Source organism: Mastigoproctus giganteus, chromosome 2, assembly GCF_048544385.1.
Source record: "Mastigoproctus giganteus isolate SK-2022 chromosome 2, ASM4854438v1, whole genome shotgun sequence".
Taxonomy (NCBI): domain Eukaryota; kingdom Metazoa; phylum Arthropoda; class Arachnida; order Uropygi; family Thelyphonidae; genus Mastigoproctus; species Mastigoproctus giganteus.
Genome location: NC_143576.1, coordinates 64443442 through 64464136, shown reverse-complemented (window position 1 = coordinate 64464136; position 20695 = coordinate 64443442). Strand labels below are relative to the sequence as shown.

Sequence of the window (20695 nt, the reverse complement as noted above, 5' to 3'; positions counted from 1 at the left end):
GGAAAAAAAAAAGATAAAATTAACTTAATGAAATAATCTCATAAATGCTTTTGTTTTTTTCTGTTGAAATTGTTTTCATGTATATGGCTCTGATTTTCTCTATATATAAAATGTCAGGAATTCATTTAGCTTACATTTCTAAGAATGAAAGAAGGTCTATTGCTTCGGAAGCTTGAGTTGCAGCGATTTATTCATTATTATTATTTTTTTCATGGGTGCATATGCTCTGCATCATTGTTGTCACTATCCTTAGAATTTTTAACCAAGGTCACAATTACATTGTCATCTCTGGTTTGGGGTCTTCCCTGTTCTCAATCAACATCAAACTTGCAGACTTCTAATAAAGATTTGTTCAGCCACATTTTGGAAACTGGAAACGCTTTTCACTATCTAAAGGCAGCTTTCAGTAGTAGATTCTCTTTCCATATCATCTTAATCAATGGCTTGTATAAGGAACTTATATTTGAAGGCTTTTAAAGCATTAATATTTATCCATTATCTAGCAGGAGAATGGTTTTTGCAGGAACTCCTCTAGATTTAATAAGTGTGGATTGATAGCAAAAATTTATTAAAAAAAAAGCTGGCTAATAAAAATATAATATCCATTCATTCCTTTGAAAGATCTGGGCTTTTATGCTTACCAAACGATGACCAGCTTTTTATGAATGCCTGGTGCTGTTTGCATATATCATTATTGTTATTGTTTATTTATTTGACTTATTGTTTGGAGCTGTTTTTTTATTTTTTGCAACACATGGTTTTTCAGGAAGCACTTTCCAAAATAAGCCACACTCATTGGCAGTATAAATTTGTTTGTGGGTCATATTATGCCATTTCTTTATGCATTGAAAGTCTGCAGTAGATAATGTGACTGCTGGTTGGTTCTTCACTTAAATTTTCTCCTTGGACTTCAAGCAACCTGAATCCATGCCATTATTTGAAATTCATTAGTCAGCTTTGTGAAGCAGAAAACTTCAATTCTTTCTCTAAATCAGGGGACCTGAATTTATCACAGCTTTTTATACAATTCTGCTGGAACCACTCAAACCGAAGATCAAGGTGTACCTTTCAGAAGTTTCATAAGATGATGATGAAACAAATTTTAAAAATTTACTTATTTTCTTATAACAATCCCACACTATTTGGATGCCAATTCAAAGTTCTGCATTTAACTTAGAAGCATTACTCTTTTCTGCACAGAATAGAAAAACATTGACATTTTAGTGCTATTTAAATTGCATAGGTGTATGAGAGACAGGAGAGTTCACTTGTGAGCCCATGGTATATTGAAATATAATTGGAAAAAAGGATAGCTGGATGGACAGATGTATGATAATTTGCTTTTAGCCAGAAAATAATTGACTGTTGGAACAAATTTCCAACAGTCAGTTACTCTCTGGCATTGTGGAAATATGTAGTTTGAATAAATTTAAGGAAGGATTAGAAAAATTATTGGGCAGATGAAGTTGGTACTTTTTTTTTTTTTTTTTTTTTTGGCTGATTCTCTATAAACTTGCTTCCTTGCATCATTTGTTGCTCCTAATAATATATTTATTTTATAACTTATGTACAAGTTAGTGCAATAGCATCATTTCTGTAAACTCAGCCTAGAGTGAACTCTAGGCAGAGTTTACTAAATGTTTATTTTACTGCTATACAGTAAAATAAACATTTATTTTACTGTATAGCAGTTAAAATTAACTAACAGTTAATTTTAACATTCTCTAAATTGTGTATGCTTTTTTTTTTTTACATGTATCCATAAAGTTAAAATGAAAAGGGGTTGTTCTTTTTATTGAACAAACACTTTTCTTTCTATTGAATAAATTTACCTCCAATAAAAAGGTGATAAACTGTCAACTTTAATAGATTTTATAAATAGAAAAGACTTTTCTATTTATAAAATTTGAATTTGGTCACAAACCTAGCCAGTGTGGTTGGTAGTTGATAACCTTTTAGAAATTATGTGTTCTCCAAACAAGAGAGAGAGAGAGATAGTTTGGCCATAGACCCGTGTATTCACAGACTATCTGAGGTACTTCATCTGCCTTTTCCTGTTATCATCCGCAGTAACATTTTCATTTTTCACTATCTGGAAGTAAATTTTCCTGCATGACATACACTTTATGCAGAAACAGTTTTTATTTTTCTCACTGCTAAGTGACAACTGTCATAAGACAGTTGTCACTTAGCACTTTTGTTGCAGAAGCTTCTACAATGACTTATATGGACTTGCTGCCAGGCTCTCCCTAGCCTATGATAAATGTTCTTCATTCATAACAGCTGATGTGTGAACATCACTCAACATTCACATTTCCAGTTTCCCCAAACATTCTGATGGCACTTTAAAACATTGAAATTGTCTAAAACAAGCATGTTGAGTAGACTTAAATGATTCTGTTTTGAGGTAACATTCTACCATGAACACGAACACCATGTTCATATACTAGTTATGCTATACATTTGTATTTTTACATGTCGTCAATAGTGGTGACACCATGCACAGAATAAAGAATGATACTTGTAAATTTCATGGTATAGCACTCTTTTACTCAAAGTTATTTGCATTTTCAGTTCTTTTATAAAATGATCACCACATACTTGAAAAAGACTGACCATTTAATGCATCTTTTATATACATTTGCTCTATGTGGTCCTCCGATGTGAACTGCAAATTTCTTATGTTATCATATATATTGAATATACAGACTCCATAGCAGGCTCTACTTTTCCTTTCTAGTTTTCTTATATTCATAGATTTATCAAGGCAGAAGTATACTGGATAATCAGAGAAGTTGTCCATACTACTTGAAAGGGACTAGCAGTACTGAGTATTTGAAATAATTTCATCAGGATGTGAAATGAGGATTGTTAAAGCATCAATCTAATAGAAGTTGCAGTACATGTAAACAGCCAAATTACGTTGTTTTCTTGTTTAGACTGATGACTATGCTGAATTATATGTTATCACTTTATGCTCGCTTCATTGTACAGGAGTGTGCCAGAGATATATTTGCAACACCAAGCAATTATAAATGTATTTGTTTTGAATACTTAATATTTTATTTATTAGTAAAAAAAAGTCCAGGTGTGGCATTTTTTGTGGACCAATATTTTTTAAATACAAAAATTATTTATTTCTTTTATTTGAAATTGCCAGATATATAAAAATACATCCAAACCCCAGGGGCTCACGCCTGGTGGATATGGTGGGCTTGGCACTCCCAGGGTCCTGAGCTGGATATTATCATTCTTCTCTTTCTTGGTGATTCCTCTCTCTCGGGGTAAATTGGGAGTTTTTTTTGGCTGGTGCAGCATGAGCCTCGGGCTTCCTTGCACCGTGTGGCTAGTAGTAGTAGTAGTAGTAGTAATAATAATAAAAAGAAAAGTTAAGCAACTTAAAATGTATAAAGTATTTATGATAAAAATGTGCTGTATATTAGACAATTTGGTAACTGTCTGCTTTTATTTTTTTTTCTCTCTCTCTCTCTCTCTCCTTCCCCAACATACACACTCTCTCTCTCTCTCTCTCTCTCTCTCTCTCTCTCTATGTGATTTGTGTGTTTTATGATGTTAGATGACATGAACAAAATCACTATGCATCACTATGTAATGAAAGAAATTATTTATCACAGAAGGCAGAAAATGCACACTACAATACTTCCTTGCTTGAGCATTGGTTCGTTGTGATAAATTATCAAAAATTTATTCAATGATGTATTTACAGGCAGTATGGTACAAACTGTGAAATTCAAAACATCTTACAAAGTAAGTACAAGCTGAAAAGGCGTAATTGAGAAAATGATTGAAACTTGGTGTTAAGATGGAAATGGCGAGTCGAGATTCTTGAAGCATTCTTCAACATTGCAGAATCATCCATTAGAAACTTGGCAATCATGGAGCCAAGTTGATAGTAATAGATTTGGAGTTCAGGCTGCTTAAACGCAAGTTTTAACTAGGATAGGATGGAGGAGTACATCACATTCTTGTTCACAGCATCTCATCTGGTGGTTGGATTTTTTTCAAAGCTAATAAAACTTTTATTTAATGCTAGAGGGCCTACATCAGAGGCAACTAATTTACTATTTGGATTCAGGTATTAATCCTAACACTAGCTCCTGCTATATGTAACAGGCAAGAATTTATGCTAGAATTTGCAACTTTACATGGAGTGATAGTTTTGTTTTCCACAAATAAGTTTGATAACAAAAGGCATTTCAGTAATTCCTGTAATAAAAATAGGGGATGCTGATGCTTGGCTTTATACAGAATCTGTGTATTAAACTGTGCCAAAAGGAAATTTTTATGCATAGTGATATAGAGAAAAACTATTTGCACAAGTTGACTCTTCACATCAAGCAGTGTGCATTTAAGTGGCTTATTGAGCCAATATAGAACTTGGCCAGAACATTTAAATGAAAATAATAATAATAATAATAATAATAATAATAATAACAACAACAACAATAATAATAATTTTCTCTAAAGTTAATAGATTATAAATCAGGATAAAATTTTCAGTGTGCTAGGATAAGATTTAAAACCAGCTGTTTTTGTAGTAAGCTGGCTGGAGTGTGTAGCTGTACTATGATGCATAATCATGCTTCTCTGTGACAACAGTAACAATGCAGAAAGGCACATGATATAAATAAAACCTCTTAAGATTCTGCAGAGATTCTTCAGGTACAATACTCTCTGCTGTGGGTGGCTGATGCTTTGCACTCCATGTCTTATCCTGGTCCTTATGTTATAACTTCATCACACAGTTAAGTTTTTCTGTACTTATTCACTGTGAAGGGGCAAGGGACTCAAGTGTCATATACCTGGAGTTAGAGTGTGCAAATGTAAGCAGTATATAAGAAATACATTGGCATTTATTTAAATCCCTAAAATCCCCAATTTTAAAAATTCTTTTGAAAAATCATTCAAGTTCACTTTAAAGCACCAATTGTTAGAACATACCGCATGTGTAACTACCAACAGCTTACTTTTTTTTAGATCCTGTTAAGGGAAAATAGACAACTCAGAAAGTTGAGTGATAAATTTTTGTATCACAAAGTGTTTAGTCCCTTCCCCTCCTCTTTCAACTTATTTTGCCCCTTCCCTCCCTCATTAAAATTGCTTGTCATTTTCATATTCTGACAAAGCCAAATGATTTGGCCTTCCCATTTGCATAGGGTCACCAGTCTTTTGTTCCTAAAAGAGAAGTCATAAAAGTTTTACTCTTCCCTACCCTTTGATATCTAGCTTTATAGTCATGCCCATTGTAACCATACACAGGTTGGACTGATGATTTGTTACCACGTAGGGCATCAGTAAAAGTTCCTTCATAAATTAAAAATGTAGTTTACTAAGCAGTAATTGGTGGTCAAGGTAGATAACCAACCAACTCCTAATTTGTATCCAAAGCAACATAATAGCATTCCTGCCTAGCTATCCCTGAACCTAAGATCACACAGGCTGCTGAGTTTTCAGCCTTTGAGGTCAGTAGTAAGTGATTTCTCCATTAGGAGAAAAAAATTCAACAGGATTTTTTTTTTTTTTTTTTTTTTTTTTTTTGGAAGCGTAAAGGTTGCTCTTCTGCAATGCCTATCAGGCTCAACAAATCGTTGTCTTTAACAAGCAACAGAGTTTAACAGGATAGTATTATTAATACAGTTCATTCTTACTCCCAACACACTGCAACAAACTAAACAACAGCAATAACAGGTCATCTTCAAAAAAGAGAAGATGAAAGGGCATTGTAATTCTTTGACTAAAATAAATGAACCCACATGTTTCTTCTGATGAGTTTAGGATGCCATCAGAAGGTAAACTAATCAAATGCATACTACATACTCGTAATTTTTTTTTTTTCTAACATGGCAACTAATAGTTTGGCTATTAGCCATACAGTTTTTGCATATTTACAGTCAGTGTAAAATAGACAATAAAGTCAACCAATTATTATTATTAGAAAAATAACAATGGAAAACATTGGTTTTTGTTAACTAAGTACATGTGTTGCAAGCAGACTGGTACACAACCCCTGCATAAAGAATATAAAAAATATACTCCATGCAGATATTGTCAGCTCACTCTCATCAGCCCACCTTTATGCAGAGAGCACAGCTGGTTCTTTGCTGTACATGGCCCTGATTCTTTCCCCCCACCCCCCTTCATGAATATCACACATCCGTGGAACGACTGGTTACACTTGGGGACCTGGAATGGATCACAACTTTGTGACCATTTTTGGTAACATGGCCATCACTTTCAATTACAATAGCAGTTTGTTGTTGCTTAGGTTCTGAGGTGTTTTGTCCTTTGTAACGGCGCCATGCTTGTTGGATCACACGAGCACAATATTCTTCTCGCTGCCGCCATAAAGTGCTGCTAATTGGTTCATAACCTTCACGTTCTTTGTTAGGGACAACATCAGCAATTTCTGCTGTTTCTTCAATGACATGTCCTTTCCTGGCAAAGAAATCCTTTGTTAGGGCATCCAAAACATCAACACAATAAATGAGATCTCCTTTGCAAATTGGAATATCCATTGAGATGATTTTGTACTTATTAGGCTTTGAAATCTGCAGAGGCTCTTCTAATGTATCCAAGAAATCTGGTAGTATTTCATAGCTGACAAACTGTGTACCATCAGGATCAAATCTCTGCCAAATTTCATAATACATATCATAATCATCTGCAGTCAAGCCTTCTTGTACATCTTCTGTTGCTTGACTATAATTTTCTAAGATGACAGCTATGTACATATTGATTATGATCAAAAAACTAACAATTAAGTAGGACACAAGGTATGCTACAGCAATACCTCGACTACCACAGTTTCCTTCATATTCATCACTAGGTGCATCACAGTCTGTTTCATCCATGATACCGGCTAAGACACTATCCCATCCTGCTGATGTAGACATTTGAAATAAAAGAATCATGGATTGTCCAAATGTTTCAAAGTTAAAGTTTTCATCAATGCCATAACGGTGCTTTACAGTCATGAAGAAGGACATCCCAAAAATGGCATATATAAACATGACCAAAAAGAGAAGAAGGCAAATGTTGAAAAGAGCAGGCAAGGACATGGCAAGTGCAAAGAGCAAAGTACGTATTCCACGGGCTCCTTTGACCAACCTGAGCACACGGCCTACTTTTACCACACGGACTACTCGGAGTAGCGTGGGTGACACAAAGTACTTAGCTATCAAGTCTTTGAGCACCACACCTGTAAAAGTAAAAAATATGTAAGACACTAATAATAAATCAGAAAAAATAAAAGTTTATTCAACAGCAACATTTGACATTAATTATAGTATTTAGAAAAATTATGTGACTGTAATTAAAACATATCTTTCAAGTCAAACAAAATAACCTAGTGGAAATTTTAACCAAAGCAAAAAAAGGAATTTCTTGAAAGTTTTTAATAGAATTTTCAAATTTAAGTTTTGGGCTGAAAAGAGGAGGTAGTTACCAATTCCTTTTCTGCCTAGAATGTATATGTATGTTTTTTTTTTTCCTAATGTAGTTTTATATTCTGTATATGTTGCTTGATCTCCAGGATTGATATGTATAGGACCAGAATAACTTGTCTTTAGGCTAAATAATCACAGGATGTAGGATGGCTTTCTGTTGTCCAGTGCTGTTATGTCAATATAATAATTCTACTTTATTCTTCTTTGCTATAATAATTTGTTCTCTGCCAGCTACTATTTTTTACTTTCAAACAAGATGAAGTTTAAATATAAGCTAACAACATCTTATAATGGGAGATTTTAACTTTCCAAATATTGACTGGAACTTGTGGGTTGGTTACTCAAACACTAGCAAGATGTTTGTGGATTTATTGGATGACTGTTTTCTACAGCAGCATTTTAGATAGGCAATAAGAGGGAGTAATATGCTTTTTTTTTTTTAGCATTAGCATTAGTAGAGGCATTTGATGCAAGAAAGCAAGCTTATGCAGCATCAGCCAAAAAAAAAAAAAAAACCACTTCCACTTCACCCCTCTGTTTGTTCAAAATACCTGTCCAGCTGAGCCTTAAACTTATTTAGGCTATCAACCTCCACTACAAGGGATGGAAGTCTGTTCCACCAACCAACCACCCGCTGGCTAAAGGCAAATTTCCGCACGTCTATCCTACATCTGTCTTTCCTCAATTTGAATTTATGCCCTCTCAGGTGATTATTCTGAGCTAGAGGAAGAATCCCATCAGCATTGAGCATGCTCAAACCATTCAAGGCTTTATACACCTCTATCAGATCACCTCGCTGGTGCCTAGTCTCCAGACACTGTAATTTGCAAAACTTAAGCCTTTCTTCGTAAGAGCACCCCTTTGTTCCATTCACTAATCTTGTTGCCCTTCTCTGTACTCGTTCCAGCAGCTCTACATCCTTCTTGAAATGAGGCCTCCAGACCTGTATACAGTACTCTAGGTGTGGCCTGACCATTGCCTTATACAAGGGAATAATCACCTCCTTATCCCTGCTGGAAAAATTCCTGTATATCATTGACAATACTCCATGAGCTACTCTTGCAGCCCGTCTGCACTGCTCAGAGAACTTCATATCTGCCTGCACAACCACCCCCAAGTCCCTTTCATTCTCTACCACTGTCAGTGTAGTACCACAGAGTTGATACGTTGCTCTGGGGTTGCTGTTTCCCATGTGTAGTACTTTACATTTGTCAATGTTAAACTTCATTTGCCACCTCTCAGCCCATCTGCTCAACCTTTCCAGATCCTGTTGCAGCAGCATAGTGTCAGTAGTGTCCTTGACAACCCTGCCAACCTTTGTATCGTCTGTAAACTTGGACATTAAGCTTGATATACCATCATCAATATCATTTATAAATACAGAAAACAATAATGGACCCAACACTGAGCCCTGAGGGACTCCACTAATAACATTAGTCCACGATGAGCAGTGTCCATTGATTACCACTCTCTGTCTTCTCCCCCTCAACCACCCCTTTATCCATAGCAGCAATTTGCCTCCAATGTCACACTGCTCCAATTTGTGTAGCAGTCTTCCATGTGCAACAGTATCAAAAGCCTTTCTAAGATCCAAGTATATAATATCAAAGCTATTCCCTGCATCCAGTTCTTTTGTGACTGCATCATAGTATCCAATCAAGTTGGTCAGGCAAGACTTCCCCTTAACAAAACCATGCTGTGTCCGAGCTATAACTGAAGTCTTGTCTAAATGATCCTGCAGTGCTTCTCTAACCAGTGCCTCCATTAATTTTCCTGGAACAGAAGTTAAGCTCACAGGTCTATAATTACTTGTGTCAGCCTTTGATCCTCCTTTGTGAATTGGGGTCACATTTGCACATTTCCAGTCTATGGGTACCTCCCCTGAGTCCAAGGAAGCTCTCATAATTATGGCTAAGGGTTTGCTTACTTCCTTTGCTGCCTCCTTTAATATAACTGGATAGATCCCATCCACCCCGGGTGCCTTTCTTGTGTTTATCTTCAACAGTTTCTCCTCCACTTTACTCCCAGTTATTTCAAGATTCTGTAGCTTACTGCTAGAGTTGAATACACCTGTGGCATTCCCCTCGCTGAATAACTCCTCATGTGTGAATGTCGATGCAAAATATTCATTTAGTTTGTTAGCTACCTGAGCAGGATCATCAACAGTTGACCCATCAATATCAAGTGGACCAATCTGATTCATCCCCTTCCTTCTAGAGTTTACATAAGTAAAGAACTCTTTGCTGTTTTTCTTTGCATCCCTTGCCAAGGATTTCTCGTAATCTGCCTTCGCCTGCCTAACCTCCTTTGTAACTTAGTTGCATATCAACTTGTATCTATCATAGGCTTCTGTGTCATGTGTTAATTTGTAAGTATCCCATGCATTTTTCTTCTCTGCCATATGCCTCATTAGTTCATCTGACATCCATTTTGGCCTAAACCTTGAACAATATTTCTTAGTTGGTATGTAAAGCCTAGTAGCTTCCAAGATAAGTTCTTTGAATGCTTTTCATTTTGCATTTGTTGTTGGTAACATCATCAGTTGGTCTCACTGTATAGAATTTAAATACTGTCTCAGTCCATTGTAGTCGCCTTTACGGAAGCAATAACCCTTCCCTTTACCCCTAATGGTAGTTACCTCTTTGAGTAAATCCCACTTCAGCACACTGTGATCACTGCCACCTAGTGGTTCATTTATCTGCAGATTCTTAATGCATGAAGAATCACTGCTGATAATCAAATCAAGAGTATTACTCTCTCTAGTTGCCTCCCGAACATGCTGATGTAGAAAACAATCATCCAATAAATCCACAAAAGCCTTGCTAGTGTGTGAGTGACCAGTCCCCAAATTCCAGTCAATATCTGGGAAATGAAAATCTCCCATTATAAGACTCTCTGATTTACTGGCCCACTCTATTTCCCTGTACAGTTTCTTATTATACCCATTAGAGTCTTTAGGCCTATAGCACACTCCTACTCTCAATTTTGATCTCCCAATGCTTATGTCACACCAAACTGACTCAACACTGCACTGTCCAGCGATGTCGACTGGCTTCACTTCCTTGGTTTTTATGTGTTTCTTAACTAATAGCATAACCCCACCCCCCCTTCCTATCCTGTCTATCCTTTCTGTAGACGTTGTACTCCCCAAATTCCAGTTCTGCATCCCTTATATCTGTGTGACACCACGTCTCTGATATCCCAACAATATCTGCCTTTGATGTTTTGAGTAATACCTCAAATTCATCAAATTTATTTACTAAACTCCTAGCATTGGTGTACACGCAAGTATACCTGCACCTGTTTCTATTCTTAGCTACCCTAACACAACCCATGTGTTTACTTGTACCGCAATGGCTCCCAGCAGTCTCTGAAATACCATGCATCTTGTTTTTCAGGCTTCTGCTCATTCTAATAGAAGCAGTGCAAGAATCTCTTTCACCTCTGCGAGTGGCTACTGTCAATCTATTGGTCTTTGTCTTCCCCCAAGCTAGCAGTTTTCCGACCCACCTAACACTGCCTCGATAGCATCAGCAAATATTCTTGCACCCTTTCTATTTAATCAGTTCTTGATCTGATTATTAGCAGTGATCACAGTGGTGGCAGTGTACTGAGGTGGAATTTACTTAAAGATGTAACTACCATCAAGGGTCTTTGCTTTTGTAAAGGAGACTACAATGGTCTCAGACAGTTTTTAAATTGTACATAGTGGGCCCAACTAATGATTATTATTTTCATTATTATTATTATTATTAGCTATATGATGCAAGGAAGCTGAGGCTTATGCTGCACCAGCCAAAAAAAAAAAAAAAAAATTCTGAATTACCCTGAGAGAGAGAGAGAGAGAGAGAGAGAGAGAGAGAGAGAGAGAGAGAGAGAGAGAGAGAGAGAGAGAGAGAGTCAGAAGTAGAAGAGAATCACCATGAAAGAGAAGAATGATAATATCCAGCTCAGGGCCCTGGGTGTGCCAAGCCCATACTCACCAGATATAAGCCCCTGGGGTTGATGATGTTACCAACAACAAATTCTAATGGGAAGCATTCAGAGAAATAATCATCAAAGCTAGTAGGCTTTTCATACCAACTAAGAAATAATGTTCAAGGCCTAGATGTAAATGGATGTCAGGTGATCTAATGAGACACATGGCAGAGGAGAAAAAATGCTTGAGATGCATATACATTATCAGGTGAAAAAAAAGCCTGTGGTAGATATAAATTAGTCTGCAACCAAGTCACAAAGGAGGTTAGGCAAGTCAAGGCAGATTAGAGAAATCTTTGGCAAAGAAAAACAGCCAAGACTTCTTCACTTATGACAAAGACTTTACACATTGGTCCACTTAATATCAGTGGTTTAACTGTAGATGATCCTGCCCAGGTTTCTGAAAAACTAAAGAGGTATTTTGCATCTACATTCACAACATGAGGAATTCTTTAGGGAAGTGGATGCAAGAATTTTATTAAACTCTAACAGGGAGCTAAATGATTTTGTAATAACTGAGAGGAAAGTGGAGGAGAAATTGTTGAAGACTTGGAGAAGTCTGATTTGAAGTGTTTAAGGATTTAAATGGCCTGAGAAAAGTAAATGCTCATAGTGTAATGTTTACTATTTCTCAGAAACCACACACAAGGAGATATAAATTGAAACTGGATGATTGCAGAACAGATGTCTGGAAATTTGTTTAGCTAGAGCAATGGAGTAATTTGTAATTTTCTTTCAGCCAGAGGAAGAGAAATTGTCAAGTTAAACATAAAAAAAGGTATCTGGGGTGGATGGGATCTATCCAGTTATATTAATGGAGGCAGCAAAGGAGGTAGAAAACCGTTGGCCGTAATTATGAGAGCATCTTTGGATTCGGGAGAGGTCTCTGTGGACTAGAGATGTGTGAATTTATCCCCAATTCACAAAGGGAGATCAAAAGGTGACATGAGTAATTATAGACCTGTTAGTTAGCCTAATTTCTGTTCCAGGGAAAATAATGAAGTCACTAGTTAAAGAAGTAATGCAGGACCATCTATACAAGAGTGCAGTTATAGTTCAGTCACAAAATGGGTTCAGTAAGGGGGAGGGATCTTGTTTGACCATTTTGATTGGATACTATGATGCAGTGACAAAGGAATTGAATGCAAAATTTTTTTGACATCATATACTTTGGATTTCAGGAAAGATTTTGATACTGTTGCACATAAAAGATTGCAGTACAAATTGGAGCAGTGTGATTTAATGGCAAGTTAATGTTCTGGATAAAGGAATGGTTGAGTGGGAGAACACAGATAGTGGTTATTAATGGTCATATGTTGGCAGGGTGGTTCTTGACAACAATCAGGGTAAGCTTCTGCAACAAGATCTAAAAAATTTAGGCAGATGGCAGTTGAACTTTAACATTGACAAATGCAAGGTATTACATATGGGAAGCAGTAATTCCAAGTTAACATATAAACTGTGTGGTATCACACTCAGGGTAGTGGAAAATGAAAAGGACCTGGTGGTAATTGTGCAGTCTGATATCAAGTTCTCTGATCAGTACAGACAGGCTGCCAGGACAGCTTAATGGGTTCTGTCAATGATATACAGGAGTTTTGCTAGCAGGAAAAAGGAGGTAATTATTCCATTATACAATACAATATTTAGGTTGAGTCTTGAATACTGTATACAGGTCTGGGTGGCATTTTAAGAAGGATGTAGATCTGTTGGAATGGGTGCAGAGAAGGGTCAATGAGGTAATGAATGGAACAAAAGGATATATCATTGTTTTGTTCCCAAGAATAAGTATTCTGCAAATTGCAGCGTCTGGAGACTAGGCAACTGTGAAGTTTTCTGAGGTGTTTGAGGCACTGAATGGATTGAGCAAGCACAGTGATAATGGCATTCTTCATCTTGCTAAGTCTACATTTGGGGGGGGGGGTATAAATTTAAATCGAGAAACGATGTTTGCACGGTAGATGAACAGAAGTTTCCCTTCAGTCAGTCAGTAGTTGACTGTTCGAACAAACTTTCACCTGTTGTTGAGGATTTGTCTAGTCCTTGAATTTATTCAAGGTAGTACTACACAAATTATTGGAGAGCATGGACAGATGATATGTGAAGGTTTTTTAGCATCCTGCTTTTCTTTATCTAAATTCTTTATTTTTAGCTGAAGATACATACAGCCATCATGTTCTAACAGAAGTGGAAGTATAGATGAACAGAAGATGTGGCCAATGACCAATGTTTGGAAGGCTTGATTACCGTATGTCAATAAGCAAGTTTTCTACTCTTAGCTCATTCAAAATCGGGTTTTTCAATTGATTAATAACTGCTTTACAGTTTTTGTGAGCTTTAGTTGAAGGTAAGAATGAAGCTGGAAGTTTGAAAAAAACAAATTGCAACATTCTACATTCTTATCTTGAACATCATTAACACATTTTATTCAAAAATCAAGATTCTGTTAAAGGATGAGATTTTAGGATGAAACAAGGAATAAAGAATTTCATCCTATAAGAGTAATTTCAGTGACATGATCTAACCAATCATTAGGATCAAAGGTTTGATACAGTAATTCAACCAATGATAAGAGGAAATCATGTTGATCAGTGTTTCTCAACCTACCCGTCTGGTTCACGAAACCCTGTGGAAAGTTTAAGAAAAGCTCTACGACTCTGACATCCTGTACTTTAAAGCAGAACAGAAAAAGGCTCTATGACTGCCTTTCACTCTTTTCCTATTTCTTGCTGTTTGACTGAAACACAAGTCCACAACCCTTTCTTTCACCACCTTTGAAATTTTTGCAAACATGTGGTATTCAGGTCATTTTCCTCCCCAATCCTTTTTTTTGGTGTCGGTACCTTCCTCAACCTTTCTTTGCCATTTGATGTCAGCAGTCACAGAGTGTCCTTACCTGAAGTGTGAATGCTTGCTGGAAAACTGCCCCTGTCATAATAATTCTTACCCCTGTCTGTGCCTATCTTATGTCTTATGTAAAGTGATGATTTTTTTTCTTGTTGTTTTCAGGGAGGATGCGGACAACGTTTTTAAGGATACACTTTTTTTTTTTTTTTTTTTTTTACAAACATATTATTTGTACATATCTATTTCACAAAAGATGGATTTTTATGCCACTTAACTAGGTATGCTAATTAAAATGGGGTTTTTTCAGTGTGACATTTACTCTCAAGGTTATTGGCCGTACTTTTCATCACCAATCATAGAAAAGGTATTTTGTATGCCCTCTACCAGTCTTGTCTTGCTAGTTACAGAAGAAAAATTCCACAGTTTTGCATTGGGCTTTTTCTTATATTCATAGTGTTTTTAGCAATCTGTTCAAACAACTAATATTAGATGTTATATTTGACAAACATTTTTTCTAAAAGTGGGAAAGAATTATATATTGTTATTTTCAATATTTTGTGAAAATATTAAACCACTAGAGTGAAATACAAATTGTTCTGACATCAGAGGAATAAGCGGAATCAGAGGAATTCAACATGGAATAACTAAGTATAAAAAAGATTTAATTTCGACAGTTTATTTGACATAAAAGATTAATTCAAAATAATTCATTTTTATATTTTGATGCCTCTGCTAGCATACACTGTGAAGACATCATTCAAGTTTAAAAGTTTCTAGATAAATTATTTTTGTTAGGTATGAGAAATTACCAACCCCATGTTAAATAAATAGATATATACACCACATTCTTCTTATTTTAAAATGGTTTCTTTAGTGTGATTTTTACGATTCATATCGTGGGAAATGGTCTGTAGTATTTTAAATATGTATTTGTAATTTTGTTAATATATGGCTAATAGCTTGCCTTTAAAATGATAATGTACCCATTTATTATTGAGGCGACCAATATACAGTTATGAAATTATTTCAATGGTTACATTAAAATCAGCAAAGGTTATAACCAAGCAACGTTTTGCTAATTTGCTGCATTGGTAAACACAGCTCAGTATGCATACTTATGTTTAATTGGAAGTTCTCCAATGTGAATAATGTATTGAGTCCAAGCTGCTCACTTGGACTCAGTACATTATTCACAGTTAGTATATGTTTGCTAAAAGAGCTCACCCATTGTCTGAGAGACCAGTAGGTTTTAAATAGTGGATTCAGATGACACTATATTAAAATTATATTAGCATAGGTCCAAGCCTTTAAAGACCAAATGTTGATCTCTATATTTGGCAGGAACCAATTTCTGTCTCAGAGTGTCCCCAAGACGACTGTTGAAAGAAAACTGTTGCAAGGAAACTGGGCTTATTTGGCATCAGTCCTAAAAAGTAAATAAATAAAAAAGTAGTTTGTTCTTACACTGAAAGATCTTTTGATCAAAGAATTTTATTATAGCCAGTGTATACAACTATCCCTCCTTAATTTAAGCAAATGTACTCTACAAGAATAATTTCTACAAGAAAAATAATAAAAAAAAAGATATCCGCATTATTTTATTTAGTTACACCTTTAAGGCATTAAATGCCTCAGCCAACTTCACATACAGACATGTGGACTCTAAACTTGGCAACCCAAGAATGAAACAACTGCTTCCTAACAAAATCATGTATTAAGAATCTTCAAGTAAAGGATATTTTAAGTGGCAGTTATATCACAGGTAAATGGAAAAAGGTAATTATAATGTGCTCAGAGATTTTTTAAATTCTTTTCAATAGTACCAACTGATGTAAAAAATTTAAATGAAAAATGGGAAGTATTCAGTGAGGTGATCAAAGATACTACTAAGCATGCTATACCAACTGAGACATATTGTTTCAGGTTTAACCAAAATTAGATGTCAGAGGAACTGATGATCTTAGTATTAGAGAGGAAAAATGCATGATGCATGGAGGGTGAGACAAAGCTACAGGTGGATGAGCTGTCTCAGGCCTGAAACTTTTATGTACGCCGAGACTGTTCGTCCAAGGGCCCATGTTGGCTCTGATTGTACCAATAAACACTTACAGTAAAGTAGTCTGATTGTGCCACTACACTTACAGTAAAGTAGTCTGATTGTGCCACTACACTTACAGTAAAGTTTGCTGTGAGTTACTAGGTGGTACATGACTCTCATCAACCGGTGAACTTTCACCGGTTGATGAGAGTAATTTAGTGACGAGTAATTTATACGGTTAATTACTTACCGTATAAATTTTTAATATTTTTGCAAGTAAAAAAGCAAGCATATATAGCATTAAAGGTATCCAAAACAGTTAAGGAGAGCTTACTTTGCAATTGTCAATCATGCATTAATATTAAAGAGCACAGTTGGCTTACAAAACAGGGTATGTGTACTGTTCAGAAAGCTGGGAAAAATCATAAAACAGGCTTGTTTTATATCCCAAACTTGGAATATAAATTGTTATCTCTCTCTCTCTCTCTCTCTCTCTCTCTCTCTCTCTCTCTCTCTCTCACACACACACAATAAAACATATTCCCACACTAATTAAAACATACTGCATAAATATATTCAAACTACCACTTCCATAAAACCAGATGCTTCCTCTCTATCCAAAAAATTTTACCCCCACCACTTTGGAGTTTTTTTTTTTTTTTTCTAAAGGAAGATCATAATCCCACTGTATAATGCAATTGTAACACCACATTTGGAATACTGTTTTTTATATGGAGATCATATAAAAAAGATCTGGCAACTCGAATGGTGAAATAGGCACAAAGCCAACCGCATGAGGAAAGACTCCAGTTATGCGGGCTACAAAGCTTGGCAACCAGGCACCTCAGAGGTGACCTGATTGAGGTTTATACTGCTCTGAGAGGCATTATTAAAACAAATGAAGGTGGAATTCTCACTATTCTAAACAATTATAACACTCGAAACAATTATATAAACAAATAGCTATATCCAGTTCCCTGACATTTCCTACTATTTCCTGACAGATACCTGACTCGACAAAACTGAATTGACTGAAGTTTATCCCTCCCCGAGGAGCACTCCAGGTCCCTGTGCAGGGACCCAGAGTCTCTCACACCTACTAAGTGATCATTCAGGGAAGAGAGATGTGCAGCCAGCTAGGGAAGCTGCTTGCTGAAAAATATTAGTAAGCTAGCAACGAGGGGGGTATGCAATGTAGAATGAAAGGAAAAAATGAAAGAGTGTGAAAGACTGAGTGAATGAGCTGAGCACTGAATGATAGAGTGAAATAGGAATTGTGGTAAAAAGGAATGAATATTAGTTCTGGTGAAAGAGAGTTACCCAGCAAGGGAGCAAGAGAGAGTGAATGAGCGTTATGGTAAATGGTAGTGAGTGAAGGAATGAACGAAATTGGCTACAAGAACACAGTTAAATAATATATTATTACAAATACTAACACAATCTCAACTATATACTAACAACAATAATGCATACGCCAACACAGGTGCTCCAACATAGGGACCCTTTCCCTATGATCCTTCATTCCTACCACCTGGGTTGGTTGTTCTCACTACCCCATCCCTCTCCCCAATCTGGGTAGTCCCCTTTGCCTGAAGGGAAGGGGGACTACCCACTGCCATCTGTCAATTCCCACCCTCTGGGCAGGATGGGCATTTGCCCCGGGGGGGGGACCCGCCTCTGTCTCCCTTTCAACCAAGAGGGCACCTTTACTACTGCTCCCCCTATTTCCTTCTACCACTTTAACCCCCACCCATTTCCTACTATTATCTTCAACCTTTCATTTTTTATTTATTTATTTTTTTTATTGGGCTCTTCCTTGTCTGTAGCCTTGGCTAACACAGGGTTCATCCCGCCATGGCTTTCATACACCCCACTGCCTGGCCCGCCTCCTCATGGCACTCAACGGTAAACTAGAGGTTTTTATGTGAAAACACGGGCCTGTAGGGTAAGAGGCTAGATGAACACAACCACACAACCCCACACTAATACTACATGAACATTCACTAACCTACAAAGAATGAATTGGGCTCTTCCTTGTCTGTAGCCTTGGCTAACACAGGATTCATCCCGCCATGGCTTTCATACTCCCCACTGCCTGGCCCGCCTCCTCATGGCACTCAACGGTAAACTAGAGGTTTTTATGTGAAAACACGGGCCTGTAGGGTAAGAGGCTAGATGAACACAACCCCGCACTAATACTACATGAACATTCACTAACCTACAAAGAATGATGATATCCAGCTCAGGACCCTGGGTGTGCCAAGTATGGGCTTGGCACAACCAGGGTCCTGAGCTGGATATTATCATTCTTCTCTTTCTTGGTGATTCCTTTCTACTTCTGACACTCTCTCTCGGGGCAATTCAGAATTTTTTTTTTGGCTATTATTAGCCATATGGTGCAGGCTTCTTTGCACCATATGGCTAATAATAATAATAAATCTGGCCTTTGCAAAGTTTTGTAATCATCACATTGCCTGATGCGGAGTTGGGAGGAACTCTCAAAGCTGGAGTATAATTAACACTATACGCTGTATTCTAAACAATTCCAGAACTAGGGGTCATATATACAAATTATAGAGCTTAAGGTTTAGATTAGATTGTAGGAAGTTTTCTTTTAGCCTACAAGCCGTTGATTGCTGGAACAAGTTACCCTCATGAGAGTTGACACTGACAGTTTGAATAAATTCATATGTTTACTGGATATTTACCTGTGTGAGGAGGGAAGCATATAATTTGAATTTTTTAATCTACTTGAATTTTTTTTTTCAGTGCTGCAAAAGCCTGTGGATTCCTTGCAATATATGGCAAATACTATTACTATTCATTCTGTACAAATCCCAAATCTACTGTTACTGGAATATTGTTACCACAACTGTGGTGGTGCCCCCAAAACCTATCTTTACCTTATGGACATAGAGAGCAGTCAGGGGAATTAATGACCAGTCTCTTATGAAATCAATGAAAGTCTCTTTACTCTGTCTCACAGATGTTCAGTTTTTGCTGCATGCCTTTTCTATAGATGCTTCCATGAGTACAGTTTTTCTGAATTGGCACATGCTTCAATGCTCTACAAAACTAGTCTGAACAAATGGCACAACCAGTCGGCATCTATTTTTTTATTTTATAATTTTCTTTCACTAAGTTAGTAGTTGTTACTAAACTCAAGGTGTGGTTTTCAGTCCAGTCATATTGTACACCAATAGCTCCGATGATGCTATGTTCAGTATCATGTGTGTCCTCCTCCATTTTGTCTTTATTTTTCTCTATATATGTTTTATGTAGGACCTACTGAATTGCCAGTGATTTTTTTTTTATACTGCACCTTTGATTTCTAAGCAGAAAGTCTATCCATAGAGCTAAGTTGTTCTCTAGTTTGCATTCATTCTTAACATGTATCTTGACATTGAGTTTTTTGCTGATTCTCTTTATGCAACTTACTGAAGCCTGAGTGGTATGGGAGGGTAAGAGTTATGGTGTGGCTGGCCTCTGTTTTTTGATTGTTGATAATAATTTTACAATAATTTTAATATTTAATATTTAAAAACATTTACTATCTTGTTCATAAGTAATGTACTGCCTTAAAAAAGATTTACTATTAATATATATTTTTTGTTCAGAATAAATATATGATGTTATACGTAACTGTAAAATTTATATTTATTCCAGATATTATGAATTGATGTTCACAAAAATATTATTGAAATATAATGATATTTAATAAATTTTTCAAAATATAAAATGAACAACACACATGGATAGCACACATTAAAAATAAACAACAACACTGATTCACATTTAAAACATTTCCCCCATATATATTCACCTTGTATTTTCTCATTGAAAATTTGTGGAAGACAAATTTTTTAATGACGTTGAATAACAGATTTGTAGCATGCTTTACTAATGCAAGGTGGTCATCAAAAACAAAGGATGACCAAGTAAATTGAGAATATGTAATAACAAATTAATCATTAAATATGTAGCAAAATATATTGTTTGATTCAGTGTTATTTGTTTTTCATATGTGCTATACCTTTTATATTTTGAAGGGTGTATTAAATATTATTATATTAGCATTAGCATTAGCATTAGTAGAGGCATTTGATGCAAGAAAGCAAGCTTATGCAACATCAGCCAACAAAAAAAAAAAAAAAAAAGGGCACAAAAGGTGATATAGTTGTACACGTTGGCACTAATAATATTAAGAGTAGGAGACCGGCAGAATTACTTAACAAGTACAGGTCACTGTTGAACAAAAGCCGAGAATTAGGGTTGAATTTGAAAGTGTCTGCAATTCTGCCCAGACATGATAGGAGGGAGTATATGATGAGAGCCTTGTCGATCAATTCGGCCCTGGAAAGATTGT

At 36.2% G+C, this 20695-nt stretch overlaps 1 protein-coding gene across 1 annotated transcript in view; it reads right to left on the bottom strand.

Moving 5' to 3' along the window:
• Positions 1–3730: 3730 nt before the first annotated feature.
• LOC150089320 (sodium channel protein para-like) overlaps positions 3731–20695 on the bottom strand; it is a 2114826-nt gene continuing 2097861 nt past the window's right edge. Inside the window, exon 33 of the mRNA XM_090389008.1 lies at positions 3731–7219. Within this exon, the coding sequence (XP_090245134.1) occupies positions 6168–7219 (1052 nt within the window). The 3' untranslated portion in view covers positions 3731–6167. The remainder of the gene's footprint in view (positions 7220–20695) is intronic.